At 38.7% G+C, this 23,590-nt stretch overlaps 1 protein-coding gene across 3 annotated transcripts in view; it reads right to left on the minus strand.

Moving 5' to 3' along the window:
- Window positions 1-23,590, minus strand: part of CPLX1 (complexin 1) — a 339,777-nt gene that overhangs the window by 90,735 nt on the left and 225,452 nt on the right. For all 3 annotated transcript variants that reach the window (XM_089670879.1, XM_089670878.1, XM_089670880.1), the window contains one exon: window positions 11,677-11,852. In XM_089670879.1, the coding sequence (XP_089527005.1) occupies window positions 11,677-11,852 (176 nt within the window). The remainder of the gene's footprint in view (window positions 1-11,676; window positions 11,853-23,590) is intronic.

Genomic DNA, 23,590 nt, shown 5'->3' on the forward strand with positions numbered 1-23,590 from the left:
TCCTGAATTTTCTGGCCACCGGTCTTCACTTTCTACAGGTACATTCCTAACACTTCCTCTAGTGTTCTATGCACTACAGAAAACAGAAAGAAAATTGCAGTATCCATCATTGTGTCTTCGTCTTCCCATTCAATGTATGATCAGGGCAATCTAGGCATATACTGGGAACAACAGTCATTTATTCATGTAGTGGAGAGGGATGATTGCGAAAGAGAAAAAATGTCACTGATCTTAGGCCATTTATATTAGTACAAGGAAGGCATACAGTAAAATACTGAGGATTACACATGATATTCTTTAGTGCTGCCCTTAAAAAAATAATTCTGGTAGTTCTCAATATAACAAACAACAGACAACATACCTGAGTTGTAAATGGATTTCAGTGTCTTAAAAACATGTAAAGTCCAAATGAACTTCCAGTTTAAAAACACTTAATATACTTCAGGTGTTTCAATACAAAAGGCGTGCAAAGTCTGATATAGCATGTGTTGAAAAAACTGTTTTCTGCCAGCATGCTCTAGAGAAAGAATCTTGTATTTTAGCTGATTAAAACGTAAAAGTTCAGCATTCAGTTTCTAGGTTCACGATGTGTTGCAGTTCTGCTCACCTCCGGCATTAAAACTAAATATCAGTGTACTGAGCAATTTATTTTTGCCTGAATCAAACTAGCAGCAGAATAAGCAGTGCAGGGATTTGTTGTGATAGATCTCACATTTGGTACTATTAAAGTGTTACTAAACCCACAACAGTAAAATCAGTCTGTATATGCAGTAAAGCATGCTTGTTATACTCACTGTGGAACCTAAGGGGTTAATATTCCGCATTGTGTAAAAAGGCTGTTTGATCATGTCTTCTCTGATTTTCCCCATCTTTTCTATCCAGAATCTATCTGCCAGTACAGAGCAGCAGTGGCAAGTCTTCATATGCACTGTTTGGTATGTATTGGTAGAGAGCTTTTCTTTGGGGGGGGGGGTGCATGTGATCGTCACAGGGCCAATGTCTGGACAGAGGGTCAGGGGTCATGAAGCCTCATAGGACAGTCAGAGGAGAATGAAAGCCCCTCCTACAAGATTAACCAGTGCTCACTAAATAGAAGTCACAAGACAGAAGAGAAAATGTATTAGGCAGCTTATATTTACTAAAATAATTGTATTTCCGTGTTCTGTGTTCTGCGTAAGACCGGATATAGTGAATTCAGGGTCCTGAGTTTACTAACACTTTAAGATTCTGATGTGTCTACTGCATTCTCTAATACTGCTCCGCTCTACTTAGAAATGCTTTCCTACTTTCCCCCTTTGCTTGAACCATTTGCACAGAGACTTAACTTTAACTGAATATTGTGAGGCATTGGAAGGCAGGATTCTGGATGGGGTTTATGTATCCCTGAAAATTCTTACATACACATGATGAGGGGCTCCAGAGTTTATGATTGATATGAAGAAAACAAACTTTCTACATTCCCAGAATTATACGTTCTCCTCTGGATCCTGGAGTCCCGAGGCTTTGTAGAGCAGTGGGTAGGATAAACCTTCTAACCTGATAGCTAGACCTCATTATTAGTCTCAGCCAGCTGTACACAGATATTTATACTGTATATGTAAGCTGACTAATGCTCAGGGCTCTTTATTGCTGCTGTGGGAGCCTACTACTAGGTGAAAAGGCTGAGTGCTGACAGAACACTAAAAAGGTACAGCCTATGTGCTATGGGAAATACATTACAGTTTACCTTAGTCAGGACCTGATTGAGTTTAGTGGTGGTGCAAACAAGAAGATGTATTGTTTGTTTTATGCTTAAGGGCTAGTTCACACTAGATGCAGTTCTGTGTGCTTTTTTTCTGCTTCACAAATGCATGCATAGTGTTTTCCATGTATTCCAATGGCCCTAGTTCACACCAGGGCAGTCAGTTTCCGATGCAGAAAAAAAGTAGAACATGCTGCATTTTTTCTGCACACAACCATACTGGAACATAGCAAACTGTATCAAACCTGCTCCGGAACTGTGTGTGGTGTAAACTGTAAGCAAAAACATATCCGGAGTGGGTTTTTGTAGTGTGAAGTGAACCTAAGACTTGCTGTACAATGCCCCACTGCATTAAAATTGTGTTTGTTTGCTGTCTTGTGGAATAAAAATTTAGTACAAACCTGCTTAGACTGTTCCTGGGTGTCCCTGTCTCATGCATGGTTTACTGCTGCCAATACCAGTTGAGTCTGTCCCCTTACAATGAATACAGTATTCACAGAGCTTACTTTTTGCCACATTTTGTTATGTTACAGCCTTATTCCAAAATGGATTCAATTAATTTTTTTCCTTAACATTCTACAAACAATACCCCATAATGACAATGTGAAAGAAGTTTGTTTTGAAATCTTTGCAATTTATTAAAAATAAAAATGAAAAAAAAACACATGTACATAAGTTGTCACAGCCTTTGCTCAATACTTTTTTGAAGCACCTTTAGTACCAATTACAGCCTCAAGTCATTTTGAGTATGATGCTACAAGCTTGGCACACCTGTTTTTGGGCAGTTTCTCCCATTCTTCTTTGCAATTCCCTTTCAAACTCCATCAGGTTGGATGGGGAGCGTCGGTGCACAGCTATTTTCAGATCTCTCCAGAAATGTTCAATCGGGTTCAAGTCTGGGCTCTGGCTGGGCCACTCTAGGATATTCACATCATTGGCCTGTAGCCACTCCTTTGTTATGTGGGCTGTTTGCTTAGGGTCGTTGTCCTGTTGAAAGATGAACTGTTGCCCCAGTCTAAGGTCTAGAGCGCTCTGGAACAGGTTTTCATCAAGGATGCCTCTGTACATTGCTGCATTCATCTTTCCTTCAATCCTGACTAGTCTCCCAGCTCCTGCTGCTGAAAAACATCCCCACAGCATGATGCTGCTACCACCATGCTTTACTGTAGGGATGGTATTGGCCAGGTGGTGAGCGGTGCCTGGTTTCCTCCAGACATGACGCATGGCATTCAAGCCAAAGAGTTCAATCTTTGTTTCATCAGACCAGAGAGTTTTGTTTCTCATAGTCTGAGAGTCCCTCAGGTGCCTTTTGGCAAACTCCAGGCGGGCTACCATTTGCCATTTACTGAGGAGTGGCTTCTGTCTGGCCACTCTACCATACAGGCCTGATTGGTGGAGTGCTGCAGATATGGTTGTTCTTCTGGAAGGTTCTCCTCTCTCCACAGAGAAATGCTAGAGCTCTTTCAGAGTGATGATCGGGTGCTTGGTTACCTCCCTGGCTAATGCCCTTCTCCCTCAATCGTTCATTTTGGCCGGGCAGCCTGCTCTAGGGAGATTCCTGGTGGTTCCAAACTTCTTCTGTTTATGGATAATGGAGGCCACTGTGCTCACTGGGACCTTCAATACTGCAGAATGTTTTCTGTACACTTCCCCAGATCTGTGCCTTGATACAATCCTGTCTCGGATGTCTACAGACAATTCCTTGAACTTCATGGCTTGGTTTGTGCTCTGACATGCAATGTTAACTGTGGGACCTTATATAGACAGGTTTATGCCTTTCCTAATCATATCCAATCAACTAATATCCCACAGGTGGACTCCAATCAAATTGTGGAAACATCTCAAGGATGATCAGTGGAAACAGGATGCACCAGAGCTCAATTTTGAGTGTCATGGCAAAGGCTGTGAATACTTATATACATGTGTTTTTTTTTGTTTTTTATTTTTAATAAATTGCAAAGATTTCAAAACAAACTTCTTTCATGTTATCATTATGGGGTACTGTTTGTAGAATGTTGAGGAAAAAAATGAATTTAATCCATTTTGGAATAAGGCTGTAACGTAACAAAATGTGGCAAAAGTTAAGCACTGTGAATACTTTCTGGATGCACTGTATATATGAAAGAGTAATTAAAAAAATGAATATACAAATAAAGGTGCTTTCTCAACAAGCCACACATATTTCAAATGTTCTCAATTTCACATTTCCCTAATTTGTCATAAAAATGTAAAGCTACCATATTTTCTTATGTTCCAGTATTTATAATAGAGCCATATAATCATGTAGCACTATAAGCAAAAAACATGAATAATAGCTCTCACTGTTCTATTAATCAATAGTGCATCTGACATAGAGCCAAGACAGTATACTGCAGTTCCTGTAATTCCTATTAGCGAAAGATCATGAATATATTTATAGCTGTATTATTATTTAAACACTTGACAATGCCATTCTTCATACAACATAGATGGAGCAAATGAAAGCTCTGTAATTGAAGCTGCATCCCAGCATCACACTTCCTTCGACAGGGATCTACAACTGTGATTTTCCTAGTAGAGTCCACCTACTTTGCATACTCTACAAATTAAATTCTCAAAAACTAATCTTTTCTAGAGAGCAGCTTAGAGAAGGTATTAAAATGAAACTTTTGTTCTGTCTGACAAGGTGCTTAAATCATTGCTCTGTTGCTTAGTCACTCCTCTGTGTATTGGACAGGATAAGTGTTAATCAATCCCTTCGGGGAAGTGAAAAAGATAAACAAATAGGCAAAATCAATGTGCAAGCTCTCCATTTTGTTTCTGTGGAATAGGTTTCTTTGGCTGAATTTTGCCCATCATTAAAAAATGCAAGGAATATAAATGACACATTACTGTTTATGTAGTTTATGTGTAAAAGTGAAACTAAGATGATAAAAATGTATATGTGCATGTTTACAATTGCAATGATTTCTGTCCAAATGTTTTTGAAAAGAATAGGTCCTAAAATGACTATAGTCAAAATGCTGAATATGTTTTTGTTTAACACTAAGTACTGTTTGATTTTAAACATGTATATTTGTGTCTTTGTTAATGAGAGTTTGTTGTAAGCATATGAATGCAAATATTTCATATCCACACTGCCTTTGTGCAGCCCCCTGAATGCTATAAGTGCCATATACAAGAAAGTTGTACTGAGGCCAGCTGGCACGAAATTTAGACTTTATTCAAAAATGCACCACTTTAAAATTAAAAATAATTAAATCTGGCAACCCTGGATTACTTTTCCAACATTCTAAGTGTGCAGTGTCCTTTATGAATATAATTTTCTTTCTTACACTGCCTTTAAAGTGATTGTAAACTTTCTTTTGGTATGGCTAATGGCAATGGTTTTGCACAGGGCAGCCCCGATCCTCCTCTCCTTGGTTCCTCTGCCAGCACTCCTAGCACCAACTCTTTGGCGAGTGTCCCCATTGGGAGCCATTTCCTATGGGGTACTCAAGCAGGCTTGATGCCAAGTCATTCTGCCTGCCTATAAACACAGACAGTGTGGCTCTGCCCCACCCCCTGCTTCCTCACCAGAGGGGTTGATTGACAGCAGCAGGAAGCAATGGCTCCCATTGCTATCAATCTGCCTGGTGAAGAGGGAGAAAGCAGAGAGAGAAGCTGCTCTTGGGCACAGCTCTGGATCTATATTGGGCTCAGGTAAGTAAATAGGGGCTATGGCATAGAGACTGAATTAAGGTAAAAAAAACCTTAAGTCTTAAGGATTACTTTAACTTTATAGACAATGATGTCCATTGGTGCAAATAAGGTGCTCTACCTTAAAATTGAACTCTAGACAGATAAAAAAAAGATGCACTTTAATGCAGCCCTACATTTATTATTGCATCACTAAATGTATTTTCTACAGACTAGCAGTGTAAGTATTTGAAATTTACTTGCCATCAGCCAGAATTTTACTTACAATCTTTTGAACTGCAGAGCTCAGTCTGAGAGAAGGAGAAGCAGCACAAGGAAAGACACAGAGAACAGCTCATCAACTGCTTCTCTTTTCAGTGTCTAGTCAATTGCAGGGGTCAGGAGAAGCTATGTAAGTGTTGCTTAAAGTGGAACTTTAGTTATTTTTGTGTTTATTCTCTCTTGTTTCTCTCCCTGATGCCGGCATCTCAACTGTGGGCACCAGGCTGTGACAGCTTCATGCAAGTCACCAATTCTTGATCGTAGGTCTTCTGAGAGCTCTTTTCTGCGAGGCATGGTTCACATCAGACAGTGCTTCTTGAAACCAGTAAACCCAAAACAGGTGTGTGTTTTTTAAGGGCAGGACAGCTGTCAGCAACACATCCAATATCATCACACTGATTGGAGTCAAGGTTGGCTCACTCCTGGCTCCAATTAGCTCTGGGAGAAGTCATTAAGCTAGGGCCTCACATACTTTTTCCTCCCTGCACTGTGAATGTTTACATGTTATGTGCAATTAAACCATGGCAACATCTAATGTTTGTGTAGTATTATGTTCAGCAGACTGTGTTCTTCTATTGTTGTGACTTAGATGACGTTCAGAGCACATTTTATGCCCAATTCATGCAAATTCCACGTAATCCCAAGGGGTTCACATACTTTTTCTTGCAACTGTAAGAAGATATAAGATGCTAGATATTTATGCATTTAACTGTATAATGATGTTTCTATTTATGTTATACTTCCTCATGGTTGAAAGTTAAAAATGCTTCTCCAGCATAAAATTATTATTTTTCTGAAACCACACCTGAGAAAATTATTTGTAAACTGTTATATTTATGGACATGTTTACAATGTTAAGTTGAAAAACTGCCCTTGTATTTTGTGAAAAATATATCCAAGACAAGCATGTAAGGCAATCTTTCACCTTTTAATAGCAGAAAAATAAATTCCCATAGATTGGGTTTTTTTTCTAGTGATAAAGAGATGATAGGAGAGGTAGATAGAAATAAGAGACTAGCTGACACAATCATTTCACAGGTAGATAAAGCCCCCACCAGACAATCTGCATAATGATCTAGCATCATTCAAAGAAAATTATGTAAAGCAGTCAGATGGAGAAGAAATTTTAAAAGACTGGCTGACTGGAGTAGAAAACGAGTTACTATTGTAAAAGGGATAACCTAAAAAATAGGTTGCATTATGATAACTTTTCAAAACTCAAACTAAGGAGACTCAGTGTACAATGGATATTATTAATTTTAGGATAATACAATAATGAACCTATTAATTAATTATGAGAAAGTAATCACAAAGTACAAAGTGGATTGAACTAATTTCAATACCGGAGGATAAGGAAATATATCTTAAGCATTAACAAAGAGAATAATAAGATAGGATCCTAGTCTATCTGCCCTGTAGCTACCCCACAAAAGAAGATATTTCAGGGAGAATGGCAGTAAAATACCACTACCAGTCCTGCATTTAGTTGTTTACATTTGCATGTCCTTCATTCCCCCCACAGCTCCATTTGCAAAGTGACATACGTATTACATAGAGATAGATATTGGGGAGCATGTGATTAAACAATTTTCTGATTTTAGGAATAGGAGATACACCCTAAAATCTCAATAAATTTCCTTGGATCATATTTTGCTGACAAATCATTTTCAAAAGCACCCTCTAGCATTCCTGCCCAAGTAAGGGCAGATGATTCATGTAGAATATATTTTCTGTAATCCATCTGCCCTTAGCTTAGACATGCAGACAGGAGGGTGTACTTAGTTTAGACCCCCCCTCCCCTTCTGAAGACTACTGGGATGTATGACATAATTTGCCTAGACATGGAAACTAGGAAGTAACTTAAATAAAATAAAACAAATAAATATGATATGCATTCCTAATTAATTACTAATGCTAACAGCAAAGGATTAAAAATAGTCAATGTTGATTGAGAGAGTGAAGTACAATGTAATACATTAAATTTGCATTACATTTTCCTTCTTTCATTTATTTGTAGACCAAAGAGATGATCTTACAAATAAAAAAACAAAAAACAAAAAACATTTATTTGATTGATTAATAGATTGCATAGAAAATAAAATAATTTTTGCAAGATAAGTTTGCCAAAGAAAGCCTTGATTGTAACCCAAAACATATGTACAGGTATGTATTGCATGTTTTTATTAGTTATTATAAAGTAATCACCATTTTAAGCCTACAACAGAAAATGTGAATACTGCTTGGAGGCGCAAGAGCTGAAGTGGTTAACTTTCCTTATTCCCACGTGGCAGTACTGTTGTTTGGTAATTGGCTGCTCAGAACCAATGCTGTCACAGTGCTAGGGATACAGTCCTTAGTACTATGAAAGCTACATCGACTTGTACAAGGCTTCTTCTCTTCACTCCTGCAGAGGAGTAAATGGAGGATGAGTATGCATGAGGAGCTCTTGGACCCTGTATAAAAGTGAACCTGTTGCTCTGCCTTACTAAGACAAAGGTGCAATTTAGACAGTGAAATATGTTACAAATTACTTTTTCTCCTTAATTGCATAGTTAAGTATCCAAAAGGTATATTTTAGTTGATACCTTGCTTTCCACAAATATGTATTATTTTTGGTAGTATACTTTTAATTCAATCTAATCTAATGATACTTTAAAGCTGAATTCTGCCTATATCATTTTGGTATACCTATGATATTGTTGGTCAGCCAAGTGTACTGTTGCTGCACTCTTATCTGTTTTCTTTTGTTCTCACGGATATGTGCTGTCAAAATTGAAAGAAAGTCTATGGCTACTGCCTAACGTCAGGTTGAATGAAGCTCCCTGTTTCCTCCAGCCCCTTACCTTGTGGCCAGACTGTCAGAACAACAGTCCTTGGTGCTCAGAGCCACAGGTGATGGGAGAAGTATTTCCGTTACCACTGAAAGTCATAGCACTCCAAATCAGTACTGGTGAAACTGCAACTTCAAAGTGGCTATCCATTTCACTTATGTCTGAATTAAGGGTGCCAATTCATGTAATGATACCTTTGCGGGATTTTTAAAGAAAAATGTATAAGTTTATTAACAATAAAGTGTTTGGGTTTTGGCTGTGCCTTGGAAGATTTCCCTTCGTTTTCTGCCTATAAACACAATAGGAAGTGAGAAGAAGTCACTCCAAAGCTTCAGGAATCTTTTCTAAAGCAGTTCACACAGATGTCCTCAATGGAAGTTTTCTCCTCAAATCCTGATTCAGTGACACAGTAAAATAAGGTATTTCCCCTTCACATTCTATCTTGGTGACAATATAGAGGGTTATTCCTTTAGCACTGATCAATGTATTAGTGTCACTGGTTCCAACAAAGTGTCAGTGTCAGTTAGTGTCAGACTGCTTGCCATACTATCACAGTCCCACTATAAGTCGCTGATCGCCACCATTATTAGTATAAACAAAAAATTCCAGTATATGTACCACAGTTTGTAGATGCTATAACGTTCACATAAACTAATCAATATACACTTATTGGGATTTTTTTTTACCAAAAATTTGTAGCAGAATACATATTAGCCTACATTTATGTAGAAATTTGATTTTTTTTAAATGGTTTTATCGGATAGATTTTATAGAAAAAAGTAAAAATTATTGTTTGTTTTTAAAAATGTTCAGTATTTTTTCATTTATAGCGCAAAAAAATAAAAAAACAGTGGTGATCAATTACCATCAATAGAAAACTCAATTTTGTTTGTGTACAGCATTTAATGGCCGCACAATTGTCATATAAAGAAACACAGTGCCAAAAAGCCAAAAATGGCCTGGTCATGAAAGGGGGTAAATCTTTCTGTGGTCAAGTGTCTATCTATCTATCTATCTATCTATCTATCTATCTATCTATCTATCTATCTATATGCCAAAGGTATTGGGACACTCCTCCAAATCATTGGATTCAGGTGTTCCAATCACCTCCATAGCCACAGGTATATATATTACTGTACTGTATATATTTCTTCACACCACCTTATGGATAAAGCCAATTTTTGAATATTAATGCATTCTGTAATGCCCGAAAAGTAATTTTATGAAAGATGATTGTCTAAATTAGGCATAAAAAATGTAGCAATAACTTCAGTTCATTTCAGTCTGATTAAATACCCATCAATAGTATTCCTAAAGGCATCTGCTAAACGATCACGCACATTCATACACTTACCTGAGATTGAATTTAGTCTGGATGAAAACCCTAGAGTATATTCAGACTGTGATATTCATAGATCACATACACAAATTTTTAATTGTAGTATTCTACTTATTAAACAAATCTTAATTATCTCTGTATAGTCTATTCACTTCTAATGCCAAAAAGCCAAAAATGACCTGGTCATGAAAGGGGGTAAAGCTTTCTGCGGTCAAGTGTCTATTTATCTATATAGCTATCTGTCTATCTATCTGTTTGCCAAAGGTATTGGGACACCCCTCCAAATCATTGGATTCAGGTGTTCCAATCACCTCCATGGCCGCAGCTGTATAAATTTAGCACCTAGGCATGCCGACTGCTTCTGCAAACATTTGTGAAAGAATGGGTCGCTCTCAGGAGCTCAGTGAATTCAAGCATGGTACCGTGATAAGTTGCTACCTATACAAAAAGTCCATCTGTAAAATTTTCTTGCTACTAAATATTCCACAGTGAACTGTTAGTGGTATTATAACAAAGTGGAAGCAACTGGGAACAACAGCAACTCAGCCATGAAATGGAAGGCCATGTAAAATGACAGAGCGGGGTCAGCGCATGCTGAAGCACACAGTGTGCAGAAGTCGCCAACTGTCTGCAGAGTCAATAGCTAAAGACCTCCAAACTTCATGTGACCTTCAGATTAGCACAACAACAGTCCGTAGAGAGTTTCATGGAATGGATTTCCACTGCAGTGGCATCCAAGCCTTACATTACCAAGTGCAATGCAAAGCGTTGGATGCAGTGGTGTAAAGTATGCCGCCACTGGACTCTAGAGCAGTGGAGATGTGTTCTCTGGAGTGACAAATCACGCTTCTCTGTCTGGCAATCTGATGGATATGTCTGGGTTTGGTGGTTGTCAGGAGAACGGTACTTGCCTGACTGCTGTTTGCCAAGTATAAAGTTTGGTGGAGGGGGGATTCTCTTAAGGCATCAGCATTCCAAGACATTTTGGATACTTTCATGCTCCCCACTTTGTGGGAACAGTTTGGGGATGGCCACTTTCTGTTCCAACATGACTGAGCACCAGTGCACAAAGTAAGTTCAATAAAGACATGGATCAGTGAGTTTAGGGTGGAGGAAATTGACTAGGCTGCACAGAGTCCTGACCTCAATCTGATAGAACACTTTTGGAACGAATTACAGCAGAGACTGCGAGCCAGGTCTTGTCGTCCGACATCAGCGTCTGACCTCACAAATGCGCTTCTGGAAGAATGGTCAAACATTCCCATAGACACACTCCTAAACCTTGTGGTCAGCCTTCCCAGAAGAGTTGAAGCTGTTATAGCTGCAAAAGGTGGGCCAACTCAATATTGAACCCTACAGATGCCATTAAAATTCATGTGCGTGTAAAGGCAGGTGTCCCAATACTTTTGGCAATATAATATATATATATATACAGTATATATATATATATATATATATATATATATATGCCACCTTATGGATAATGACAATTTTTGACTATTAATGCACTCTGTAATGCCTGAAAAGTAATTTTTATGAAAGAGGATTGTCTAAATTAGGCATAAAAAATGTAGCAATAACTTCAGCTCATCTCCGTCTGATTAAAATACCCATCAGTAGTATTCCTAAAGGCATCGCCTAAACGATCACGCACTTACCTGAGATTGAATTTAGTCTGGATGAAAACCCTAGAGTATATTCAAACTGTGATATTCATAGATCACATACACAAAATTTTAATTGTAGTATTCTACTTATTAAACAAATCTTAATTATCACTGTAAAGTCTGTTCACTTCTAATGAAATAGTAAAATTTGCTGCTCACCTTATCTCGGATACCTTGCCTCATGACTTCTCTCTCAGCCTCCATCTTTGCATATTTTGCTTTCCTCTCCTCCTCTTGTTGGCGAAGAGCTTCTTGTTGCTCCTCCATTTTCTTTTGTGCATCTGGATCTTTCTCTTCATCCCCCCCAAGCATTTTTCCCATGTCTTTTGTAGCACCTATAAGATAAAGTGAGAAGATTTAGGACCTGCTTAAGAAGAAGAAATAGCCTTATAGTATACTGTACATGTGCACTATTATACAAGTTAGATAAGAATGAAGAAATCAGTATATAGGGTAAAAAAATGTTGTAAATTAAGAAAGCTTTCAAAAATAGAAGTGTAAATAGTTTATTTTTCTCAACAAAATGTGTAAAAAAAAGTAAAAGAAAAGAAAGAAAATCAACTCAATATATGGTGTGACCGCCCTTTGCAACAGCACCAATTCTTTTAGTTACACATGCACACAGTTTTGTAGGTTGTGCCAAACATCTTGGAGAACTAACCACAGATCTTCTGTGGATGTAGGCTGCCTCATGCCCTACTGTATCTTCATGTAATCCCAGACACACTTGATGATGTTGAGATAAGGGCTCTGTGGGGTCAAACCATCACTTCCAGGACTCCTTGTTCTTCCTTAAGCTGAAAATAGTTCTTAATGACATTGGCTGTGTGTTCAGGGGCGTTGTTCTGTTGCAGAATAAATTTGGGGCCAGTGGCATGCCTTCCGGATGATATGGCATAATAGATAAGTATCTGTCTTTATTTCAGTATTTCTCAGCATTGAAATCCTGATCAAATCTCCAACTCCATTTGCAAAAATGAAGCCAAAACTTGCAAGGAACCTCCACCATGCTCCAGTTATGCCTGCATACACTTGTACTTGTTACATGTTATTATACCACTCTCCAGCCCTTGGGCAAATAAACTGCCTCCTGCTACAGTGTAATATTTCAAATTTTGACTCATCAGTTTTCTGCACCCTGGTTCATATGTTTTTTTGTATAGTTGCATAGTTTGCATAGTTATGGCTTTTTGGCTGCAATTCTTCCACAAAGACCAATTCTGGTCAGATTTCTTTGGATAGTAGATGGGTGTACCTGGGTCTCACTGCTTTCCACCAGTTCTGCCCTGACAGCTCTGTTGGACATCTTCTGATGTCAAGGGGATGTAAGCATGAAGTATCTATCATCTGCTACGTTAAGTTTCCTTGATCAACCTCTGTGTCTATGATCCTCAGCATTGCCTGTTAATTTGTGCTTCTTCAAAACAGCTTAAACAGCCTATGTTGAAATCCCAGTCTGCTTTGAAATATTTGCCTGGAAGAGACGTTGCTGATGTGGTACAACTACCTTGTGCCTTGCTTTTCTCAGTCTTGCCATGGTGTATGACCTGTGACATGAAACTGTCTTCCACAACCTCACCTTAGTAGCAGAGTTTGGCTGTTCCTCGCCTAGTTTTAAACCTTCTACACAGCTATTTCTATTTCAACTAATGGCTGTGTTTCAACCTACATATAAAATTGATGATCATTAGCGTCTGCTTGGTATAACTGGTTAATTATACACCTGAATCCAATCTTACAAAATCCCTGACTTTGTGCAAGTGTACAAACTGTGCAAGCGTAAAAATTGATGCTGGATTGATGCCAAAGAGTAGCCCCACTAAATATTGATTTGATTTTGTAAATTGATAAAAATAAACAATTCAAATATATAGTTTTGAAAGCATTCTAATTTTATAGCATTTATTCACATCTGCCTAAAACTTTTGTAGCAGCAGTAGCTAACTGGGAGATATTCTGTGTGCACACAGAACAATACATGCAAAAAATGACAATGTTTAATAACTGTTAGACAATGTATTTTTTTCTTTACTGGCTTCCTGGCAAGTGTACTGTGAAAATGTGTGTTATGTTGTGTGCTTAGTCAGTTTTGGAGTTGCTGTCACTGACTGTAAATCAGATGCAGATCAAAATCCTCTTAACAGCGTATGTCCTATCAGTATGTTATTGATTGGCACATTTAGTGAAAGACTTTACAGCATCCTGCATTTGGTGTGATAAGGTACGTTCTTAATGTTCCCAGGGTTCTCTATTAGTTTTGGCACAAGTAAAAAAATCAGAAGTCAAGGAGGCCCTGGAGCAAGCACTGTTCTGGTAGTGGCATCTTCAGGTAGATAGCTATTGCATTGTATGATAAATTAGGGCTGGGTAAATATTTTAGCTAGTTTAGAACAGAAAAGAAGAGATTTACAATAAAACAAGTAAAGGATATAGATCAGAAGTCAATGGAAAAAAAAATCCTATCTCCACAATTATTAACCAAGATGCATTTTATCATCTCAGAGACTTTTCTATATTCGCACAAGCCTACTCCCACAGTATTCTACATCAGGCATGTGAAATTATAGCCTTCAGGATACCAATAATTTTTAATGTCTCTATGATTGCTTCAATTCACCTGACATCTATACAGGAGATGGAGAGAATTTGCTTGCAAACCCCAGGTCAAAAAGATCAATGCTGTTCAGTGTTACAACCTTTACTTCTTGAAATCTATCCTTCAAAATGAGATATAGCAGGGAAGAAATAAATGTTTAAAGCCATTTGTAGGATGACCCCATTAAAATAAATTGCATTTTTGGCTGGAGATAACATATTTCACAGGGTTCAACTCTCAGTGCTTCTTGACACGTATCATTCATAATGTCTGTATGAAAGATCAGAAACACTAGTGTGGTTACAATAATGCACAGCTATGATGTTTGTATTGCTGTGATATTTTTCACTAGATTTTAATTTATTTGTTGTTTTGAAAAGTTTTTTTTAATCAGTATTAATAAACTTGCCATTGTTTAGGTATTATTTACAAAGAAGAAATAAAATCCAGAGGCCTCCATGTAGTACACAGTGGCCTTGAGCAGGTTAGCATTAAGCTTATGATTAATGTATGTGATGCTGTTATCAATAAAGACATCATAGAGCAACACTACATAATAATGCATTAAATATAAATGAGGACAACAACATAAATTTCATAGTATTCAAAGTAAAGATCCAGTGTTACTCCGTAAAGAGTAAACAGAACATTTTATAAATGATTACCATTTATTATGGAAGCCATGACATTTTATTATTTTTATAACATATATGTTGTTTTATTGAAATTATTTTTTTAATTACACGACTATGGGTTTATTTACTAAAGTACTTATGTTTACCTTGGGCTGTGTTAAAAAAATTTTAAGCAAATCAAGAATGTTTTTTGATAATTATGCTTGACCCTTTTGTGTTTAAATTGATCCCTTTCTTTACTTGGTGTACAGAATTTACACAGCCCTATGGTTTTTCCAAAGAGCTAGCATCTCTGTTTGCTTCAGAATTTCTCTCTCTGACTAAAACTCTAAGGGGAGAATTCATGAAAGATGTTGTAGAAAGTGTTGATGCTTGTGCCTGATTCATGGATCTGTCACAGACAGGTATATGAATCAGTTGGAGCCATCACCGAGATCGGAGTGCTCATACTGGACACTACTTCCTTAGCATGTTCCCTCCTTCCCTGGCCACTGCTCCCATCACACTGACAGGTGCATGGCAGAGGAGTTCTGTAGTAGGGGCAGGCAGCTGTTAAAGCACCAGTAAACTCCGCTTTGTAACTTTTTACACACAGGCAGGGGTGGACTGACCATTTGGAAACTCGGGCATCGCCCGAGGGCCCAGGGTCAGTAGGGGGCCCCATGAGATGCTCCTGGTACCTTTTTCATAGGCTTTTTTGAGTTTGGGCAAGGTCACAAGGGCCCCATGATCCCTTATTGCCCGGGGGCCCCATGAGTTGTCAGTCTGCCCCTGCACACAGGTAAGCTTATAATAAAGCTTACCTATAGGTAAAATGAATATCTCCATACACTGTTAAGGAGGTATTCAAATATTTTGCAGTCCGTGACATCGTCAGTGCATGCACACTGCGCTCTGAAGGGACATCATACTATGTATGCCATCCCTGCTGAGTGCTGTGCCGCGGCTGTGACTCCTGTGTGTATGTGCGAGAGTAATACAAAGGACAGGAGCCAGCAAACCTGGAAGGAAGTTCAGGTGAAGATGGAAGCCCTGTCAGCAGTGACCAGGGTAAAAACAAATCCAATTTTGCATCTTTGACATGTGTTAATATACCTGTACACATCATCATAACTACTTAGTGTATCCACATAGATTATAACTTGTTTTTTGGGTTTTTTTGGGGGACAGATTGGGCTTTCATTTGGGGGTTAATGTTAATAATTTAGTTTTATTATGAATGGAAAACTGGCCCAAAATAATGCAAAAAAATATATTTTTTTTAGTTTAAATAATTTTGTTTTATTATGAAAGGAAAACTGGCACAAAATAATACAAAAAATTTATTTTTTTAATTTAAAAAATTTGGTTGTATATTTATATTCCATTATCATAACCCACCACCACAAAGACCAGCAAAATACATTCTCCTGCTTCAGATGATCACACGATACCACATTTGTAACTCTGCTTTGTAACATCCACTTTGTAACCTTTTACCCACAGGTAAGCTTATAATAAATCTTACCTATAGGTAAAATGAATATCTCCTAAACGTGCATGTTAAGGAGATATTCATATGTTTTGCAGCCCATGACATCACCAGCATAAGCACAATGTGCTCTGAAGGGACACCGTACTGATATGCCATCTTTGCAGAGTGCTGTGCCATGGCTGTGACGCGCGGAAATAATGACAATAATCATTTTTTTAAATTTAAAATTTGGTTGTAATTGCCTTTATCATAATCCACCACCAAAAAGACCTGAAAAGTAATATCTCCTGCTTCTGATGATCACACATGATGCCACATATGTGTGCATTATTTGTTCTTTGTACCCAAGAAACAATAGAGCACTGCAACACAAAACAGAGTTTTTTTTGTACTGCCTAAACAGACTGACAGTAACACTGCCAACAATTGACACTAACACTGACACCAACTGATACTTACACTGGATTTAAATGACACTTACAATGTCACTAACACTGCCACTAACTGAAAATTACACTGGAACTAACTAACACATTGCCACTGACACTTACACTGCCACTAACAGTGGCACATACACTGCCACAAACACACACTAAACTAGATCAAGCCCGGATTTAGTTAATTTTCATTTTTATTTAACCACATGCCGCCCAACCACTGTAGAAATACGTTGGCAGGGCGGCACGGCTGGGCAAAACCACATTTTAAAAAGTGTGTTTGCAAAACAGGTAGAGGGCGCACGCGAGGCGCACCACCACCCTACCTGTCCCGCCGATCACAGCCGCGGATGTCAGTCGCCGGGTCACAGCTGGTCATTACCCCCGCCCCTAGTAAAACACTCCCCTCACACAGTTAACCCTTTCAGTAAATAAAAAAGTTAACCCCTTCCTCCCCAGTGCCATTATTACAGTGTCAGTGGTTTTTTTGCACTGATCACTGTATTGATGTCATGTAGCAGAATACATTTTGGCCTAAATTTATAACTAACTTTGAGTTTACTGTACTGAAAGTAAAAAATAATGTTTTTTTTCAACTTTTTGGTCTTTTTTTGTTTATAGCGTGACAAATAAAAAGCGCACAGGTGATCAAATACCACCGAAAGAAAGCTCTATTTGTGTGAAAAAAAGAACGTAAATTTTGTTTGGGTGCAGCATTGCATGACCGCGCAATTATCAGTTGAATTAGTGCAGCGCTGAGTAGCAAAAAGAGGCCTGGTCATTAAGGGGGGTAAATCCTCAGGAGGGCAAGTGGTTAAAACCTTTTTTGTACAGGCTTCTTCTCTAGCAAGGAGGAAAAGATACATTGTGGTTTTTCCTCCTTGCTAGAGGAGAAGTCTGTTGTTTCTTCTCTTCACAAAGGAGAAACAACACTGGGATGGACTATAGAGTGAATAAACACTGTGACAGCTAATCACAGGCTATCATAGCAATCTTGTGATCAGGAACAAGTTCTCCCAGTTCCCAATTGTTAGTACAAGACATGGAGCTGTCAATGTCAACTTGGTTTCAGTGCTGGGAGTGTGCAGTTGAGCACACTTCTAGTGCAAATGGGGAAACAAATATATGCAGTGCCCAGGAATAAAATCCACTTCCTGGACACCACATACTTATATATGTATTACATGATGGAGGTTAATTAAGGAGAATTGGATGAAAAGTACCAGAAAAAAGTGTACAGACAGGTGTTTTACTACAAGTATTAGGAGACTGGTAATGACACAGCATTGTAAAGTTGTAAAGCCAGTTGCAGAACAATTTTAAAAAGAAAGGCTAGACCCATATTTACAGGGTACAAAGAGCAGAGGCTAGGGCTTTACTAAAAAGAATTTGAAAAACTGCAGAAAATACAGAATTGTAAAATTGGCCAGTAGCCAGACCGTTTTAATTAGGGTTAATATGCCAAATGTAGAGGCAAAGAGTACAGACAGTTGTTTTACTACATGCATTAAGAGGCAGTAGAGAATTAAGATGATACAGTAGCAAAAATTTGGCCAGCAGCAGGACAATTTTAATGAGCAAGACTAGGCCCAGATTTACTAAAGATAAACAGCACAGGCTGACTACAAGAATTGAAGCTAGCCATGCATTATTCAGTTTATTTTTGTTCAGCCAAAGGGGGGCTGAAAAATAACCTGAATGGATTACCCCATCCACACTTTTTAGTTGGATGTGGAGATCCTCTCTACTGTGTCATTGTATTCTGACCGTGGGAATCCTTTGCTGCCACAATACACTGATCAGCGCTGCAGCCAATAGGATGCATTCACTGACAGAACACAAATTGTCCAGCAGTCCTGTTCGGGATAAGTTGATCACTAGCTTGAAAGGAAACAGTCATAGAAGGATCAACATTTGGCTGGTCCCTGCTGAACTGACTTAATTTTGATCCATCTATGGTCAGCTTAAGATATGGCAGAAAACACAGCAGTGTAAAAGTGGCCATCAGCAGGACAGTTTTATTCAGTGATAATAGGGATAACTGATGTATGTTTCCGTTTTATTTTACATATGGTAATTATATGTAAATAACTATATGGTAAGATTTATAATAAGTTGCTATAAGTACCTAAACTATTAAGTAACTGATAAGTAACTATATGGTAAGGTATAACTAACTATATGGTAAGGTTTAATAAAGACAGTGATCCATCCAGTTCAACCTGAGTCTGTGTGTGTATACTGTTTTCCACATCCCTGTACATTGTGCTCGCTAGCTATTTTATTTAAGGGATAAGAGGGTGGAGTGAATGAACTGCCAAAAACAGGACAGCAGTTAAAGTTACCACAGACCTCAAATCAACCATAAAATGAAACAAAACACAAAAACAAAGAACAAAAAAGGCAAAAAGGGGTTGACTGCCCAAAAAGCTGGCAATCAGCTGCTTCTACTACACTGACACAATGGCTGCTTTGTGTCCCCCTTTAATAGTAAAGATAATGGATTATCCAAAGGCTCCCTTATTGGCCCTATTGAGCCTGCTGACCATAGATCAAACGCCAGTTAGTGCATTATGGTTTTAAAAAGATTTTCTTGGGCAAATCTGCACATAAATTTGCCAGGATGACAAATATCAAAACCTGCAGGTTTTGCCTCAAACCCATAATAATGGTAAATGGCAAATCCAAATATCATCCCTACTGAGCAGGTCCAGTGTATACCAAAAAGGGCAGCCATGCTATTGTGCACACTAATGGAAATATGTGGGATTTCACTGCTAGCCTTCTTTTGAAAATGTTTCTTACTTTTTGAGTCACTGACCTGGAACAAATGTACAAGAAAGTTGAAGTAAATGTATAAGTCTTTGTCTTAATGCTGAAATCCAGACAAACAGCTAGGTGCACAGGCAAAATACTTACATGGTAGGTATTTTACTTGACAAAATATCTGCATTTCTGCCCATCCATTCCTGAAAATTACTCCGCTCTTCCACACAGCACAGTCAGGGAGAGGCCCAGATCTTTCAAGTGTGTCCCTACCTCCACCATTCTGTGACTGTACAGTAAAAGGAGAAGCAGCACACTGATGGCCTTATCTCTATTTCACTCTGCTCTCTTCTCCTCTAAACATACTCCATGAACTGTAGCACACCTGTGTTGCTTTGTGTTCTCTTTCTGAGATCTTCTGCGTAGGGGGTAATTTTAAAGTATCCAAGCCAAAGGGTCAGTGTGACAGCCAGCTGGTTAGTATTTTAGAGCTAAGCATTCTCTCATGAGTCTCTTTAAGTCTGTGAAAATGTAGCTACTTTGTGGGTATAACATCTGAAAAAGATCCTTTAGACATAATAAAAGTTTATTTTTTATAATCAGTACATGGCCTTTCTAACATATAAAAAGTCCTACCATCTTGGCAAGTAATGATATTGGTTTTCTGCACTGTGCCAGAAATCTGTAGGGACTCATTACATTTCCCTTCCCAGCCATCAGACTACCACACACCTAACACTTTGTCTAATTTGTGCCTTCTTTAACGATTTTCATCATTCTCAATTTGCATCACATCTGTTTGTAGCGTTAAATGCACCTTGTCTAATGCCTTTCCTTTGTTTAGTAAAGTAAAATTCTAGTGCCTAATCACATCATTTTTTGTTTGGCTGAGAATACTCTATAATGGTATAATTACTTTAAAAATAGTATATTTAAATTGTGTTTCAAACATTCTGTTTTTTCAAATGACACCTGAAGTGTAATTAAAGTTAAAAGTACCAATGTCAAATGCAAATGGGCTAATTGCAATTTTATACAAATTTTGTACATATATAAGTTTTGATTATATGGTAAATTAAATCAGTTTAAATTGCATTTGATGATAAAGGAGCCATGTATGGGGCACTGCTTGTATTCAATGCTAAAATATATCACCTGGAGAAAGATAGGTTGCATAGGCAACGTGAGAAGTAATTAGAGTACTTTTTAGGGAGGGTTCTTCTGAGGGTGCAGGTTTTGGGAAATTGTTTAAGCTCCATTCATGACTGATATTGTTAAGCAGTGAAGTTTGGGCAATACATTGGATAAGTTCACAGGGAGATCTCAGTGGTTTGCATTCAAGGACCTGCAAATGGGTCTCTTCATGTTATGTTTTGGCAGCCATCTGCCTTATATGGCATATATCATTCCCACGTTTGATGAGAGTGAAGGTGGCATTTTACTAAGTTTGCATTATCAATTATATTTGTGATATTTGCCTGGAAATTATTTATTATTATAACACAATTTGCACATGTTATATACATGATGTTCCAAATTTTTACTACTGCATTTCATGTAGATATGTTTCCTCTAGTGGTCCTTTATATACTAGTAAATGTAATTAGCATTCTGGTTTTAGGATTGCTAATAAAAGCTGGTTTATCCCTAAAGAGGAACTTTGCCGTGCTGGCAGTGGGTTTTTGTTTGCCTTTAAATACATCCAAAAACACCTATGTCTGCATGGGCACATACAGTAGGTTAACATGCAGGAGCATTCACAGGAAGAAAAAAAAAGACAGACACTCCTAAAAGCAGTGTAAAAAACATCCAGTGTGCATGAGGCATAAAAATGTCCAATTCTTTAAAAAAACTTTTAAATAGTATGTCCTAATCCTTCCTGTTAAGGGGTGCAGAAACTGTTGCAGCAGCACTGACATCTACAAAGAAAAAAAAGTACTTTGACCGCAAAGCTCTGCTTTGTATTTTGAGGGACCTTTGAATGTCATTTGCCAGCAATGTAAACTATGTTTTTTTCCTTTGTAAATGTCATTTTTGATATAGCACACACTGGCAAGAATGGAAAAAAATGCATAGAGTCCCCCCAAAACACATTCCAGACTTTTTGAGTCTAGTAAGGTTTTTATGGGGTACCTCACACCAAAACAAATGCCAAATGTGTGAGGTCCTTCAGAAAGTCCATAGCAGACCCTAATCTGAAGAGGCTGACTAAGGGTACCTCTATTCAAAAAAAAAAAACTTGCCCCCCCCCCCAAACTATACCATGCCCTCAACATGGGGAGATGCCTTGCTGAGAGGTGCCCCCTACAGTAAAGCACCTTGTCCACATGTTGATAAGAACAAGAGCCTCTTCCCCACAACCCTTGCCTGGTGGTTGTGGGGGGTCTATGGGTGATATCAGAATATGGAAGCCTCCTTTAATAATAAGGGGCCCCCTGATACCGCTCCCCACATGAATGAGTATGGGGCACATAGTCACAAAAAAGTTGTAACTAGAAACAGACACCCACTCATTTGGCAAGTTCTTTAATACAGATAAAATCCCCAAAAATGCCCCTTGTTGGAAACCCATGTTCAATCATGATGCCCGTCACCTGCTGACTCACCAAGAAAAAGAAATCCCAGTGCACACAATAATCCCGATAGTAGCCAAATGACAGCTCCCCAATCACATGGGTGCTTCCTTAGGAACTAGCAGGAAGCTTTCATATATAGAAGCAGTGGAAATATATATATAGGAAAAACACCTATAACAAATATTGTTTACAAGCAGATATAGCTTGAGAAGCCAAAGTATGCACTGTAATAATACCCCTATTTATGGATTATTTAAAGTGGACCTTCACCCTCATTCTCAACTTTTCCCTATATTACTAGTTAACCCCTTGTGTTACAAAATCAATTTTTTTTCTATTTAAATAGTGTTTATTGGTTTTAACAGGTAATAAACAGGTAATTGGTCTGCCCACACAGGGGCTAGCAATGGTATTTGTAACAGGAATAGGCACACATAAAGGCAAAGATGGCATAACAAGGGCATTGTAAGTTAGTCAAAGGCTGACACAGCAGCAGTAATGCAAAACACCTTATAAGGTTCAAATGGTAGAGGGTCATGAGGGACCTCCCCACGGTGGCAGAGAGTCCCCCAGAGCCGTCACCACCCATGCAAAGTCACCGTCCACAGCTCATGTAGATGCAGGAGGGTAAGGGCGTTGAACCTGATAAGGCAGCAAAGAGGAAAGAGCGTACTCCTGTAGATAAGGTGATAAAGAAAAGACAGAGGTGACATGTAAGGGCCCGAGGTCCAGAAGTCAGGAGGGAGAAGGACAAGGTCCTGGGAAACACGGGACTACCCATCAGAGTAAGCCCAAACTGGCTTGGGGAAGAGTGGGAAAGCCATATGTCAGCCACGGTTCCCAGACTTTGAGGAACTTATTGTGGATACTAGACATCTGCTCTTGAGCATCAGAGTAGTCATACAATCTGTCACCCCTTAAAGAGGGGACAGATGATTTTTTGCAGGCTTGGCTAGATCTACCTCAACTGTCAGATCCTGTTCCCATTGGTTGATATAGGAAAGGGCAGTATGGGCAGAGCAACTGTTCAGAGAAGCATAGCGGGATGAGTTGAGACCTGGAGAGCCAGAGTAATGTTAGCAGGTATGCTCAGATGTCATTTTCCGGAACGGGTAGGTGGAAGTCCTGTGTAATGAGGTTACTCAATGTTGGAGCTGGAGCTTAAGAATTCTGATTGAGGGATATCATGGGTCTCCTGAAGAGAGGCCCATGTGGAAAAGGACCTACAGGTTAAAAAATGTCAGACATGAGAAAACCCATTGGTGATCCACCAAGAAAATGCATGTGGCAGGTGCAGACCAGGCAGGAAGAGAAGGTTGTTTATAATGGGGAGACCACCAGAATATCAACCAGACTTGTAGACTTTGATGCATAAGTGGACTCAGTGGGACTGGGCAGAGGTTAGAAGGCAGCCAGAGAATTGTCGACATGGAAGCAGGGGCATCCTTGGGAAGTTCCAGGATAACCATTAGGGGATCATCAACTAAGGCATGAAGTAAAGATAACTGAGAGATCTGAGCCATCTAATAGTATTTGGCTATGTTAGGTACACCTAGTCCCCCCTGTAGCCTGTGCCCAAAAGCAGTAGC

Source organism: Staurois parvus, unplaced genomic scaffold, assembly GCF_062004578.1.
Source record: "Staurois parvus isolate SC_StPar_1 unplaced genomic scaffold, SC_StPar_1.0 ptg000096l, whole genome shotgun sequence".
Taxonomy (NCBI): Eukaryota; Metazoa; Chordata; class Amphibia; order Anura; family Ranidae; genus Staurois; species Staurois parvus.